At 44.3% G+C, this 15104-nt stretch overlaps 1 protein-coding gene across 3 annotated transcripts in view; it reads right to left on the reverse strand.

Annotated features, from left to right (window-relative positions):
* The window catches only part of Zyg11a (zyg-11 family member A, cell cycle regulator), a 37844-nt gene that overhangs the window by 3146 nt on the left and 19594 nt on the right, over positions 1-15104 (reverse strand). For all 3 annotated transcript variants that reach the window (XM_006502976.4, XM_017320136.1, NM_001167936.3), the window contains 9 exons: positions 12754-12930; positions 10593-10657; positions 8662-8761; positions 8520-8573; positions 6179-6340; positions 6057-6101; positions 3850-4044; positions 1043-1104; positions 258-355 (listed from right to left, as the gene is read on the reverse strand). In XM_006502976.4, coding sequence (XP_006503039.1) covers positions 258-355; positions 1043-1104; positions 3850-4044; positions 6057-6101; positions 6179-6340; positions 8520-8573; positions 8662-8761; positions 10593-10657; positions 12754-12930 — 958 coding nt within the window. The remainder of the gene's footprint in view (positions 1-257; positions 356-1042; positions 1105-3849; positions 4045-6056; positions 6102-6178; positions 6341-8519; positions 8574-8661; positions 8762-10592; positions 10658-12753; positions 12931-15104) is intronic.

The following is a 15104-nucleotide window of genomic DNA, read 5'->3' on the forward strand; positions in this document are numbered from 1 at the left end:
GAGACAGGGTTTCCCTTTGTAGCTCTGGCTTTCCTGGAAATTACTGTGTAGCCCAGGCTAGCCTCAAACTCAGGAGAGATCCACCCTCCTCTGCCTCCTAAGTGCTGATAATAAAGGTGTGCACCACCACCACCTAGCTTTAGTTTTTTGCTCATTTGTTTGGTAGAACACGTTCTTAAAAATCAATTCTAAACTCCTTCATTACTCAGGATGTTAGGCTGCAGAGCCCCTGCTCTGCAAGCACACTGAATACATACGGTTTTTACTGCAAACATGATGTATGGCCCACAGTGCCCAGCGCTGAACTTCTGGCTGAGAGAAGTTGACAAGGAGTGGGGAAAATGCTTTGAAAGATCTAAAACGACACAAAGATGTCAATTTAGGACTCCAGGATAGAAAATGTTTCAGTATTTTCCCTACAGGGTCTGTTCTACAGAGACAGATGTACTATGCAGTCTATATGGGGGGGTGCACTGGCTAGTTTTGTGTCTCAATTTGGCATAAGCTAGTCATCAGAGAGAAGGAAGCCTCAGTTGAGAAGATGCCTCCATGAGATTCAGCTGTGAGGTATTTTCTCAATTAGTGATCAGTGAGGGAGGGCCCATCCCATTGCGGGTGGTGCCATTCCCTGGGCTCGTTGTCCAGGACTCAGCTGAACAAAGCCATGGGAGGCCAGTAAGCAGCACCCTCCATGGCCTCTGCATCAGCTTCTGCCTCCAGGATCTTGGCCTGTTTGGAGTTCCAGTCCTGGCTTCCTTCCATGATGAACAGCAATGTGGAAGTGTAATAAGCCCTTTCCTCCCCAATCTGCTTTTTGGCGATGGTGTTTTCCTCATAGCAATGGAAACCATAGCTAAGACAGGGAGGAACAACTGCACATTGTCTCCCTTCATAAGAAAAACTGAGTCTTAAAGCTTTTAGTATTTATGAAGAGGAACCACAGGATCTGAACATAAGGCCGCTCGACATAATGCCTTATCACTGTATCACTGCAGAGTACACAAAAGAACAAGACTGAAGCACTAAATACTTTAAAAATTACCTGTAGGTCACCAATACTGACATGTCACACCGTGAACTTGGCCAATTCTGGATGGCTAAGTGCTGCACTCCAAAAGAGAGAGAGAGAGAGAAAGCAAGAATAGTATGTGCTATTGTTTAATTCTATTACTTAAAAAATAAGCACAATAGGTTATTTCATATTCTAATTATATATATTTGGACATTTTTAAAATGGGACTGATTTTTAAAAACTCAAACATACCATTCTGCCTCATCAACTAGATAGAATTTATGAAGTTTATGTGGAAAATATTACCGTGAAAGAGCCCAGTGACAGAGCGATTACCTAGTTTGTGAAGCCTTGAGATCAATCAGTGTCTAGTGCCATGAGAAAAGTAAAGAAAGGAGGGGATAGGAGATGACTCAGCAAGCAAGCACTTGCTGATTTTGTACAAAATCCGAGTTCTGTCTCCAGAACCCACATGGTTGCTCACAATCACCTGAAACTACACCTTTTGGCCTCCCAGGGCACCAAACATATGTGTGATGTAGAGATAAGACAGATATATACGGGCAAACATGAATATGCATTTTTAAAAAAAGCAGAGCTGGAGAGATGGCTCAGTGGGTTCAGAGCTCTGGCTGCTCTTCCAGAGGATCTGCACTCAACACCCAGCACCCACACAGTGGCTCACAACCATCTGTAACTCGAGTCCCAGGCAACCTGATGCCCTCCCCTCTTCTGGCCTTTACTGTCACTCCACACATGGTACAGAGACGCATATAGACAAAACATAAAATAAAAGGTAAAAAAAAGCCAGGCGGTGGCGGTGCACACCTTTAATCCCAGCACTTGGAAGGCAGAGACAGGCGGATTTCTGAGTTCGAGGCCAGCCTGGTCTACAAAGTGAGTTTCAGGACAGCCAGGGATATACACCCCCACCTCACCCCCCCAAAAAAGGTTAAAAAAATCATTTAAACAAAGCAAAGACCCCCTTTTAGAGCTAGTGACTGACTGCATATATTATCTATACACTTTCCTTAAACCTTTTGTTTTGTTTGTTTTTTGAGACAGGGTTTCCCTGGCTGTCCTGGAACTCTCTCTGTAGACCAGGCTGGCCTCAAACTCAGAAATCCTCCTGCCTCTGCCTCTGCCTCCCAAGTGCTGGGATTAAAGGCAGTGGGCCACCACTGCCCGACTTGGGTTTTTTTTGTTTTTGTTTTTGTTTTTTTTTATAAAAGGATCATGCAACACTGCTGGCAAGACATAGGATACTGGGGCTCTGAGGGATGCAATGAAATAGCATCTTGGAAAGATACTCCAGAAGAGGGCATCAGGTTTCATTTACAGATGGTTGTGAGCCACCATGTGGTTGCTGGGATTTGAACTCGGGAACTTCGGAAGCGCAGTCGGTGCTCTTAACCACTGAGCCATCTCGCCAGCCCCTTGTTTTGTTTTTTAAACAACAACAACAACAACAGAAAATCCACCTTTCTTCTTGCAAAAGATAAATAGAAAGCTACATTTCCCTGGAACATTTACAAAATGCTATTGTAAGATGAAACTGACAAAGTAAATGTCCACTGGGTTTAAAATAGAAGCAAACAGAAAACAAAGTAGAGCAAGAAGAAACGGACTTAATAGATATAGCACTGGGAAAGGTTCAAAACGAATGGAAGGCCTAAGGGAAAAAGTTTTGGCACACCAGGTTTCTTCTGACCTAGACTAGAGGTAGGACTGGAAACAGGTTCGTGCCTATAGTCACCCCAAATTGAAGGGTAGGAAAACAGGGTTGCCAGGTGTTCCAGATCAGCCTGGGCTGCAGAATGAGGCCATGTTTGAATAACAGATACACAAAACCACCAGGGATTTGGCTGAAAGGCTCAAATGGCTGGCCTAGATCTCTGCAGACCTTCCCAAAGAGGTTCTGCCAGGGAAATCCGATGAGCAATTATGGGTGGGAGAACCATACTAAACAGGATATCTAAATGCTCCAGGTTGAGGCAGCCCTGTCCCTACCTTCCTCCTTCACTGGGCATTCTGAGCCTTTCTGTGCTGTTCCCATGAAAACAGCAGATTGTTCTCTGTGTAAGCTCTGTGGAAAGACACCTAACCCACACCTCTCCAACCTGAAGCCCAGCTGATACATTCCACTCATCACACATCTCACTGGCTCCCAGGAAAACTTGAACACACAAACGTTTAGGAGCTAGAGAAACGAATCAGCATTTAAGAGAGCACTTGTTTTTTAGAGGACCCAAGATTGGTTCCCTGAAGCACTCTGGGCAGTTCACTTCTGCCTGCAACTCCAACACCCAATGTTCTCTTCTGGCTTTCACAAGCACTTGCATATAGGCAGTACACACACACACACACACACACACACACACACACACTTAAGCAGTGAGTCTGAGGCAGGGGAATCACCATGAATCTAAGCAGAGTCTGAGCTACACAAAGAAACTTATTTCAAAAATAAACAACAGGGGCTGGAGAGATGGCTCAGCGGGTAAGAACACTGACTGCTCTTCCAGAGGTCCTGAGTTCAATTCCTAGCAACCACATGGTGGCTCATAACCATCCGTAATGGGATCTGATGCCCTCTTCTGGTGTGTGTCTGAAGACAGCAACAGTATACTCATAAACATTAAATAAATAAATGAATACTTTAAAAAATAAAAAACAAAATCAGAACAGAGAAACTAAGAAACTATTGTTAATAACATATAATGGGATGAGTGGCAAAATTCATTAGACACAGAATTTTTCTAAAACTCATGATCAAGAAAAATAAGTTGTGTAAGAAAGAAATAACTCTAGATTTTGTTAAAGAACGGTTCTTGTACCAGGTATCGGAGAAGGTCAGTCCTTTGCAGGTCCCGGGATAGCCAGTGCTGCCTGTCACATGTCAGGTGGGCTAGTACACCCGCAGCCAGGAAGCTCACTTCCAGGTTGCTGCTGTGGAGCAAGCTGATGATGCGTTCTATCACATCTTCCGTCACCAGCTTGGAAGAGAGCTCTCGGACTTCAGCGACATTGTTCTACAGGGCAGGCAGCAGGACAGGAAAAGGATAAGGAGCTAGCACCTTTACTATCGCTCCCTTTACACACAGCACTTACCCCTGCTCCCCTGCTACCCCGCCCCCCCCCACACACACACTTGGCCTATTACCCAAATCCCACCCTGTCCTGATGGCCATGACGGCAAAGCACAGAGGAGAGCACTTACTAAGTGCTAGGCACAGTATGAGAGAAAGAAAATTAGTGCTGTCTGTATTATCTCTCAGTTAATGTTCAATCCTGCAAAGAACCCGGACAAGAGAGCAAGACAGACTTGTCAGGTTTGCATTGCTAGTAACTGCTTGAACCAGCAGCTCAAATCTAGGCCTAACCAGATGCTTAACATTGCTGGGGTTGGTTCAATGTTACGTTCATTCAATTTAACAATGAAAACTCTTCTGTTGGCTTTAACAGATTACATTCATTTTCTATGCCGTGTAATAAATTACCACAAACTTACTGGCTTAAAATAGTATGTTTTTACTACCTCACAGCTCCTGTGGGGCAAGAGACAGGACATGACTTAGCTTGGGTCTCTACAATGAGGTCTCATATAGTCACATCCTTATCCAGAGGCTCCAGTGAGGGCAATCTACTTCCAGCCTCACTCAGAATTCATTCCCTGTGGCTGCAGGACTGAGATTTCCTTCTCCACACACACACTTGCTGACATTCTGAGACAGTGGATTTGTATATGATGTGACCTCCTATCAGAGTCACCACACTCTATTGGTTAGAGAGGAGGAAATAGCAGGCCCTGCTCATACTGGAGGGGAGAGGTTTGCATGAAGATGACCTAAGGAAGCCTCCCTCGTTGGGTGTTTGTATCCGAAAGCACAAAGGCCTGAAGGGGTGAGGTGAGCCATTATAAAAGTAAAGTTAGCCCTTGAACTCCTTCAGTCCGCAGGACCAAACACAGTGGTCTGAGGCAGCCACGGGTCTGTTTCTGAAAGCCAAGCGATTCAGTGTCTCCTCAGCCACCCGAGCCACTTGAACACAGTGGTTCCCCACAAAGAGACACAAGTTCCATTAGCATAACGGATTACCAAAAGCTCTTGTAAGTCTTTAGCAGTCTACCAGGCTCCCAGAAGGACAGAAGGACTACCTGCTATTCTAGCAGGTAAGACGTTTCCCGTCTAGGGGGTCTCTCCTGCTCAGCTTTCTGAGATTGCTTTTACTGCTTTTCCTTTCTCCAGCTCTTTACCTGGGTGCTGGGGATTCAGGTTCAGTTTCTTACACTTGCATGGCCTGCACTCTACCAACTAAGCTGTGTCCTAGTCGCTCTCGTTTGGTTGGTTTTGATTTGAGTCAGGACCTTCCTACCCAGGCCAGCCTGGCCTCAAACTTGTTCGCCTCCCTGGAATTGGAATTACAGCTGGGTACAATACCCACCATCTACAGAGTTTTCAGTTAAATAAGAGAGCTACCATTATTTTTTTAATTTCTGATTTTAATTTGAGTATGTCTGTATAGCATGTGCAGGCAGGGCCCATAGAGGCCAGGAGAGGACATTGGATCCCCTAAGACTGGAGTTACATGATTGTGAGCTGCCATGTGTGTGCTAGAAATCAAACCCAGGCTGGGCAGTGGTGGCGTACGCCTTTAATCCCAGCACTTGGGAAACAGAGGCAGGCGGATTTCTGAGTTCGAGGCCAGCCTGGTCTACAAAGTGAGTTCTAGGACAGCCAGGGCTACACAGAGAAACCCTTTCTTGGAAAACAAAACAAAACAAAACAGAAATCAAACCCAGGTCCTCTAGAAGAGCAACCAGTACTCTTAAATCTCTCCAGCCCCGGACAGATATTATTTTAAGCCGCTAAGATGTAGGTTGTTCACAGCAACAGAATTACTGCATGAAGGTATCTGTTTGCTCAGAATGTAACAGAAATTAAATGAACCTATGATTTAAACTGGTTACAGCAGTGCCCAGCACAAAGTAGGTGCTATAGAAGTATTAGTTTTAATTAAAATTAATTCAAACAATTCATCTTACCAAAAGACCAAGTACTTTGCTTTGTATCACAGATATTGAAAATGTCTGTAAAAAAAGAACACTCAGGTCACTTTATCATGAAGAAAAGAACTTTATATCAAAACTCAATCCCACCTTCCCACCTCTAAGACTCGGATGACAGTTGCTAGTCCTTCGTTTTCCATAAAGTACTTGCAGGCCAATGGACACTCATCCGTAAGATTCCAAAGTGCTTTCAGAGTAAACAAGAAGGTGACATCATCTAAATTTTCAGCCAGCTTTTGTCTGATGATTGTTAGAAGTTCCTAAAAGCCAAAGAGATGGAGAGTTAAACCAACTCACTTCTGCATGGGAAGAGGAGGGAAGTGGGCCAGTGATACAGCTGGGCTCATGGAGTACTTGTAGCATGCTGAAGCCTTTCAGTTCTAGCCCCAGTTTGCTCTCAAATACCTGTCCCAGACAGACATAAAATAAATATCACATTTGTTTTGAGACAGGGTCTTGCAGGTAACCCTAGCTGTTCTAGAACTCACTATGTAGACCAGGGTGGCCTTGAACTCACAAAGAATCCCATTTCTGGCCCCCAGCACTGCATTAAAGTTGTGCACCACCACACCTGGCTAGCTCAGCGAATAAGAATACTTTCTTCCTTCTTTCCTTCTGTTTTGTTCTGAGACAGGGTTTCTCTGTTTAGCCCTGGCTATCCTGGAACTTGCTCTGTAGATCAGAGGTTGGCCTCCAGCTCATAGAGATCTGCCTGCCTCTGCCTCCCAAATGCCATGATTCAAGGCATGTGCCACCACTGCCCAGCAGGAAAGAACTTCTTAAGCATGGAAGCACATGACCTTAATCCCAGCAAAGAAAGGCAGAGTGTCAGGCCTACATATCTACATATCTACTTTCAGGCTTGCCAAAGCTACATAGTGAGACCCTGTCTCAAAAAAGAAAAAAAAAAAAGTACTTCATATTGTGTTTTATAAAAAAGAAAAAGCAGCCAGGAATATGTTTGGTGGGGGTGTGGTATGGTGTAGGGGGAAGGGGTACCTCTGCGGGCCCATGCTGAGGCATCCCTTCCCCTTGAGGGACCAGCCACATATATAATTTACTGGTATACTATATCAGTATAGTATAGAAGAGTTTATTTAGGGCATAGGGAGGGGAGTTGAAAGGGTAGTAGAGATGGACAGATAGACAGGGAAGGGGGAGGGGAAGAGAGAGAGGGAGGGAGGGAGTGGAGTGGAGTGGAGTAGAGGCCAGTCATGAATATGTGGAGAGAGAGGGGGACAGAGGAATAAGGAGAGAAGGGACAGAGGAGGAAGAGGGCAAGAGAGTAGGAGAGCAAGAGAGAGAGGAGAAGGCAAGCAGCCCCTTTCATACTGTGTGGAGCAAACCTAGCTGTTGCCAGGTAACTGTGGGGAGGAGCCTAGAAGGAATGCTAACATTTCCTAAGCAAACCTAAGGGCCTGAGTTTGAATTCTAGCAGCCATGTAAAAAGTGGCCACATAAGACCCACTGGGGTTTGCCAGCCTAGCTCCACCCTTAGTGAGAGACCCTGTCCCCAGGCAGGACAAAGAACTTTTGGCCCACTGTAAACAAGTACCTACCCTCCCACACACACACTCACACAAAGAGCTGGAGTACCAGACCAGGGTTCAAGTGTTTTTAAACCATTTAAAAAAAAAAGTATATAAAAAGTATATTTTTAATTACAGTTTTTTATTTATTGTGAGTGTGTATACATGTACGTGTGTGAGTGTATGTGCATTGAGTATGCGTGTGTGAGAATGGCATGTGCTACCGTGTATGTATGGACGTCAAAGGACAACTTTCAGAAATTGGTTCTCTCCTACCATATGGGACCAGAGATCAAATGCTTGGTAGCAAGGTGTCTTTACCCACTTTGTCATTTTATCAGCCTGCTCTAAGTGTCAGGAGTTATTTGCTCTATCTAGCAATACTTTGGTTTTCCCCAGAGAATATGCTACACAGAATGCTAGTTCCTATTCTCAATATTAAGGTGCCATATATTCACTCTCCTAGATTATGACTTTATTACTCAAGAAAGTGCCATTTGCCAGGCAGTGGTAGCATACACCTTGAATCCTAGCACTCTGGAGGCAGAGGCAGGCAGATATTTGTGAGTTCAAGGGCAGCCTGGTCTACAAAGTGAGTTCCAGGCCAGCCAGGAAAACCTTGTCTTGAACCCCCAACTCCCCCAAAAAAGTACCTCATGTGATTCATATCTGGCTGAATCCGACCCTCAATTTTGTCTCTCACTCACTCTGATGCATTTCACATAACCTCTTCTTTATTTAGGACACAATAAAATGATTTAAAAATCGCATCCATGAACTTCTTCTATTTTCTTAAAGCTACTAAGGGTAAGGATAAAGTTCCTAAGGGCTCAGCGGTACAAGGCCATGGGATCACCCCCCAGCAGCAGGGTAGGGAAGGAGTGGTGAGCACCTCAGCTCAGCAGCTCACCTTGATGGCCATAATGAGCTCCTCCTGAAGCTGTCCCATCTCCTCAGGTGAGAGCTGAAAGCAAACAGAAGGCCCAAGTGAACGCCAAAGCTCTCCTGAGCCACGGAAGGGGCGGAAATGGTGGCACTGGCACGCCGTCTACCTTCAGGGCTAGGATGGAGGTGATGCTCACTGCCATTGTTCGCAGCTTGGGGCTCTCACGCCTGCACACCCACCTCAGAGCGAGCTTGGCAGCATCGAACCTGAAAGGCAGAGCATATTTTTCTCACAACTAGGTAAAGTTTACAAATTATAAATAACAAGTGAAAATAAATCCTGTCTTCTCTTTTCAAAGACTATGCACACAGAGAAAGACTGCCAACAGAGGGGCTCCTGAGGTCCAGCCCCTCCCTGGGAACCTACCCACTGTTAAATGCTTACACACAAGGGCCTCGGACGCCCCCATCCCTCAGAACCTACCCAGAGAATGGCTTACAGCAGAGGGAAGGCTACTTTCTCCAGTGGTGTGGCCTCTGTTAAGCTGCCTATGCCCCTCCTTATTCATTAATAACTCCCTCACCCATTTTCCTGTAAGTATTCCTAATCAAATCAAACTAACTGGGTGACACAAAGACATGGAGGGCAGAAGGGTGACTATGAAGAGGAAGAGGCTCGGGCTGGAAGGGACCAAGAGAGCAATGGGAAATGAATATGACTGAAATATATTATACAGGTATGAAAATACCATATTGAAATCCAGTATTATATACAACACATGCTAAGAAAAAAATTAAAAATAAAAGTAAAGATGTCTAAAGCCTTAGCAATGAAAATAAAAACATTTCAGAGCGAGCCCAAGAGAAGTGCATCCCAATGAGAATGTGAATAAAATACGGGATGGGCAGTCCAGAAAAAGTCCATGTTGGGAGGATTCTACACTCGAAAAGACTGAAGAGAAGGAAAGCAATTTGTAAGCTGAATTGTGCATATCACCAAAGGCCACAGGAACAAAATTACCCATCTCTACAGCTCAATCCATCAACCTGCACACAGTTTAGGTTCCATTGCTCTGCCCTGTGGCAGGATTTTCCCAGTCCAATTAATTTAAATATTAGTGCAGCATGAGATCTGTGATTGGACAGGGAAAAAGGAGGAAGAGCTAAGAATTGCAGAGACAGGGAGTGACAGAGAGAGAGAGAAGGAAGCAAGATGGAGGACAAACAGGATGATTCAGATTCCACGTGGTTTTAAATTGCCACAGGTAAATATCATAAAGGACAGAATAATTGGGATAACCTGTCTAACTAGGTGGGCAGCTTATATCATTACCAATTGGCTCTGAAATTATTGTGTGGGCATCTTATGAATTGAGCATTTATTTATATGCAAATCTGATTGATTGATTAATTATGAGCTTCTAGAGTTTTGATTTACTGGGCTAAGGGGAATTGGTGATAACTAGTCGCTGGGGGTAGATGGCTGAGAAGATTCAAGCGGCCCTGAGGCAAGCGAACCGGAGTTGGGAAGCCTGTGATGGTCGCTGCATGGAGCTAGCCATGGAGTCAGCAGGTTGCTGGGGCAGAGAGTGGCTGGGTGCACCAAGGGAACTTGCCGTTCTTTTTAATATTTCCCACAACACTGCCCTTTGGCAACAGCCCTCAGATGTTTAAGCTCATGTATTTAGAGGATTCCAAACGCCTCAATAGAAATAGCTATGTAACATCTGGAAGTTCTATCTCAAAAAATGTGAATAATTAAAAAAATAAGAACAGAAATAAGTTTTCTACAATACTTTAAAGCACTATTATATTCCTATCTAATCCTCTTAAAGAGACATTACTTTTACAAAAGAGGAAGTTCTGTGCAAGGGGGCTAGAGGGAGCTTGGTGTTTCCTATTCCCACTGGATCCCTTGGATTTGTATAACTAGGATGCCACCAATCACTCTATGAAGGAAGCTCAAAAAAACCCTCTCCCCAGCACCTGACCCCCGCCTTAACCAGGCAGTCCTCTATTACACTAATAATCAAAAGCCAGCAGTGCGCCAAGTGTCGCTGGCCCGAACACAGTCAGATGATGTCCTATCTTTACTTGCCTGTCAAACGGAACATCCATAAGGATCCTGGAACTGGTTAAGGAGAGGAGGCAATTCTTCTGTAACTTTTAGAGAAAAAGGACAAGCATTCATAAGCAAATGGGATACTCCATTCCAAAAGCAGGTTAAGTCACGTGGCTGGGGCTGGAGAGATGACTCCGTGGTTAAGAGAGGACCAGGGGCCAATTCTCAGCACCCAGACGGCAGCTCACAACTCTCTGTAGCTCCAAGACCTGACATCCTCACACAGACATACACGCAGGCAAAATGCAAACCGTGCGCACGCGCGCATGCACGCACACGACAGGTGACTGAGATGACCGATAAGCTTGAGAGCTTATTATTTATGTAGTCTTCTTCCAGATTATAATTTTCTCTTACAATTGATTGTTGTGATGCAAGTATAAAAACTCTTAGAGACCAACTCCTGTTTTTATTTTTGGTTTTTTGTTGTTGTTGTTTTTCCAGACAGGGTTTCTCTGTATAGCTCTGGCTGTCCTGGAACTCATTTTGTAGACCAAGCTGGCCTCAAACTCAGAAATCCACCTGCCTCTGCCTCCCGAGTGCTGGGATTAAAGGCATGTGCCACCACGCCCGGCCAACTCCTGATTTTGAAGATACATTAACTTTGTGATTGTCTGAATGTGTGTGTAGGTATACATGTCTGTATGTACAGATGTCACAGCACACACATATGGAGGTCAGAGGACAACATGGTACAATCAATTCTCTTCTTCAACCATGTGGGACCTGGAGATTAACCTTAGGTACCAGAGTGGTGGCAAGTGCCTTTACCTTGAAACCTATTACATAGCCTCTGCCACAAACAGGATTTAAATGGAATCTTATTACCGACTCTTGTACCATGTTTTTGCTTGACTCATGGTTTTCAGATTCATGGTTCCTATGTTTCCTATGTAGCAGTAGTTCTCTTTCTTGTCAGACAGGATTCCTTTACAAAATACATTTCATTGGTGGGCAGTGGTGATGTACAACTTTAATCCTAGCACTCAGAAAGCAGAAGCAGGTAGATCTCTGTGAGTTGAAGGGCAGCAGAGCCTATAGAGGAAGCGTTCTAGGACAGCCAGAGTTATACAGAGAAAGAAACCCTAACTAAGACAAACCACATGCATGCCAGGTGAGTGCTCCCCTTGGCTACATTCTCAGCCCAAGAACCTTTAACACTGATGGATGCTGGAGCTGGAAACCAGGGCCTTGGCCTTACATATGCTAGGCAAGTCCTCTTTCACTGAGCTATGTATGGTCCCATACCCGAAAAAGAAAATTAACCGCCTCTGCTGTTAATAACCTAAAATATCTTTGATTACTAAGGAAAAAAGTATTTTCTGCTACACATTTCATGGGCTTGATTAGTTTATTACATTTATGTAGATAGGGAGAGAAAAAGAATGTGTATGCACATGTGTGTGTGTGTCAGAGAGGGGGAGGGAGAAGAGGTATGAGAGCATGTGTGTGTGTGTGTGTGTCTCTCTCTCTCTCTCTCTCTCTCTCTCACACACACACACACACACACACACACACACACACACACACACACACACGCAGGGGCCAGGAAGCAACTTATGCAAGGTTTCTCCTTTCACCATGTGAATCTCAAGGATCGAATCCTTAAGGTTTGGCGCTTTTACCTCCTAAGCCATCTCATTGGCCCCAACTCAACTTTCTTTCTCCCCCTGGGGTTTCTGTTTGTTAGAGTGAGGGTCTCCTGTAGCCCTAGCTGACCTTGACCTGAACATCTGAACCTACAGCTCCCACCTCCCAAGTGCTGGGATTACAGGTGAGCACCACCACACCTCGCCTGATGTGCTAATAGATTTGTCTTAGCAAATGGTTTTGTCTTTATTTTTGTATTTTTGGTTCTCTGAGACAGGGTTTCTCTGTGTTGCCCAGGCTGTCCTGGAACTCACTCTGTAGACCAGGCTGGCCTCAAACTCAGAAGTCTGCCTGCCTCTGTCTCTCAAGTATTGGGATTAAAGGCGTGCGCCACCAAGCCTTTTGAGCTTGATTTCTTATCCATATTTCCTACTTCTTTCTATAACATTAAGCCCTATTTTATCCTTAAAAACAGCAACTCAATAATACATATTTTCATAAATGTGTTTTAAGGTTAAAAATCAGTCAAGTATTTAGTTCAAATTACCTGTTGGTAGTAGGGGAAATTTTTCGTTGCTTTGAAAAGTAGATCGGTGATCTCTGCCAACAGACGAACAGGCATTCCCCTGGCCAGTTCCTGGCGTGTTAGGTTGAGAGCGCAAGCACTGGCTGTGAACTGCACTGGCAGATCCAATGGATGATTCCTCATTCCTATAGCCACAAGCTGAAGATAAACTTGTTTTTAGTGGGATTCAACTCTAGGGCCTTAGTCGCTCAGAGGCGCAGGGACTGAGCAGCCAGTGCCCATGGGAAAAGCCGGCAATGGCTTGGAGCCAGAACAGATGGCGGCTCACTGCAGCTAGGAGCCACCTTCCCAGAGTGGGTGAAGGTCAGACAATAGGCTAGCCCAGCATGGTGGGGCATGAGGGCCTGCATCTACGCTGGTGCTTGTGGGTGAAAGCCGCAACAGGCAAGAGTTGGGTGGAGAGAGGGACTGAGCAGAGACAGGGCCAGGAGCCATCAGGCAGTACAACTTGCTAGCTGAGCAGCAGAGAGACCTGGCAGAGTCCAATTACAGACACATGGAACTCCACAGTGAGGGTGGGAGGAGGGGAGAAAAGTCAACAAACTTGGGAAGATACTTAGGAAGTCCTTAAGGAGAGAGTTAGAGATTGAAAAGAAAAATATTTTCTATGCTAAAAAATGGAAAATGCAATGACACAATGCATCTGGATCCCATATGCTTTTGTTCCACTTATCAACATACAAATAATTTTTGTTTTCAGTAACAATTACAATTTTATGTCCCTTTTAAAGAGAGATCAGGAGAAAGAAGACTTAGATAAGGAAATGACTAAAAAAATTCTAGCTAAGTTATGAACAATAGAACAAAATTTAGACAATCCTATGAATCATAAAGAAATTTCAGAGGAATCTAACCCAAAACCTAAAGGGCCACCTTATGATGAAAGAACAGAATGGCAGCCTATTAAATTCCTAGTTAAAAAGACTTATGCTGAGTTAAGAATACAGATTATGTTTAATGAAGCCACCTGAGAACAATATCACAGAATGTGTTTCATTTTATAGAATCTGAAAATTTTAAATATGTACATGTGTTAATACACCATACGGGTGATGCAGAATTCCAAGGGGCTGCTCTGCCTTGAATTCTGAAAGGAATGATTCTGAGATTTCACACTTATTAGAGATGGTGGCTCTCTTGGAGATGCCTTTAGAGATTGAAGCTGATGATACTTCAACATATGTATCAATTAGAATATGAGATTATGGGGCTGGAGAGATGGCTCAGTGGTTAAGAGCACTGACTCTTCTTCCTGAGGTCCTGAGTTCAATTCCCAGCAACTACATGGTGACTCACAACCATCTGTACTGGAATCCAATGCCCTCTTCTGGTGTGTCTGAAGACAGCTACAGTGTACGCATATACATAAAATAAATAAAATCTTTTAAAAAAAGAATATAAGATTATTTTAAGCATTGTGGCATTAAATACATTACTGGCATATCTCACAAACCTACAGGACAAGCAGTTGTACAGAGAGATCTAACACAACCGTAAAGGAAATGCTCATAGACCAGAAGGGGTTAAGGAATCTCGCAGAGACAGACTAATGCTTTACTGACTTTAAATTTTTTATATGCCAATGAGAAAGGCAGCACAGATGCTGAAATAGAAAGGAGGGATGAATTAAATCAGTTTTTATATGTGAAAACCTTAGAATGGAAGGCAGGAGATGTGTTGAGTTGTGGAAGAGGTTTCTTGCCTTTGTTTCAACAGGAGAAGAAAAGCTACAGATTCCATCAAAATTAATAAAGATTAAGTTAGACAGGGAAGGCTTCCTAAAAATCTTGGCAGCAGACATGAAGGGGAAGAAACCAAGAACAACAAGACAGAGCAGAAGGACCAGACACCAAAGAAGACAAGGAGCCCAGGTGATCCTTCCTCACAGAGGGCCTCAAGTGCAAGTCCCACAAAAGTCTCAATCCAGAAAAATGTCTATGTGGCCAGCCAGATCGTCCAGCGTTAGGAACTGTTCCAGGCAGGACGTCAGGTGAGCCCTGCACTCACTTCCTCATCACACAGAGACTGCACAACAAACTATACAGCTAGCTGAACTAGGATGTGGCCAACATCCCAATTTTCTTAGGGTCCCCAAAAGAGAACATCACCCACAAACAGCAGGAAGCAGTTTTAAGAGAATGACACCTCATTCGGAAAAAATTAGGGTGGGTGGGTTTTGTCATTTGGTGGGTGATGGAGGTTTGTCATCGTTTAAGGGGAGTTGGTTACAAGTTGTTGATGGTATTGGTCAAACAGGAGGTTAGATTCAGGGATCTCTTTTTTGATTTTCTTTTCCCTACCTTTCTTCTTCT

The sequence above is a fragment of the Mus musculus genome, chromosome 4 (assembly GCF_000001635.26).
Source record: "Mus musculus strain C57BL/6J chromosome 4, GRCm38.p6 C57BL/6J".
NCBI lineage: Eukaryota > Metazoa > Chordata > Mammalia > Rodentia > Muridae > Mus > Mus musculus.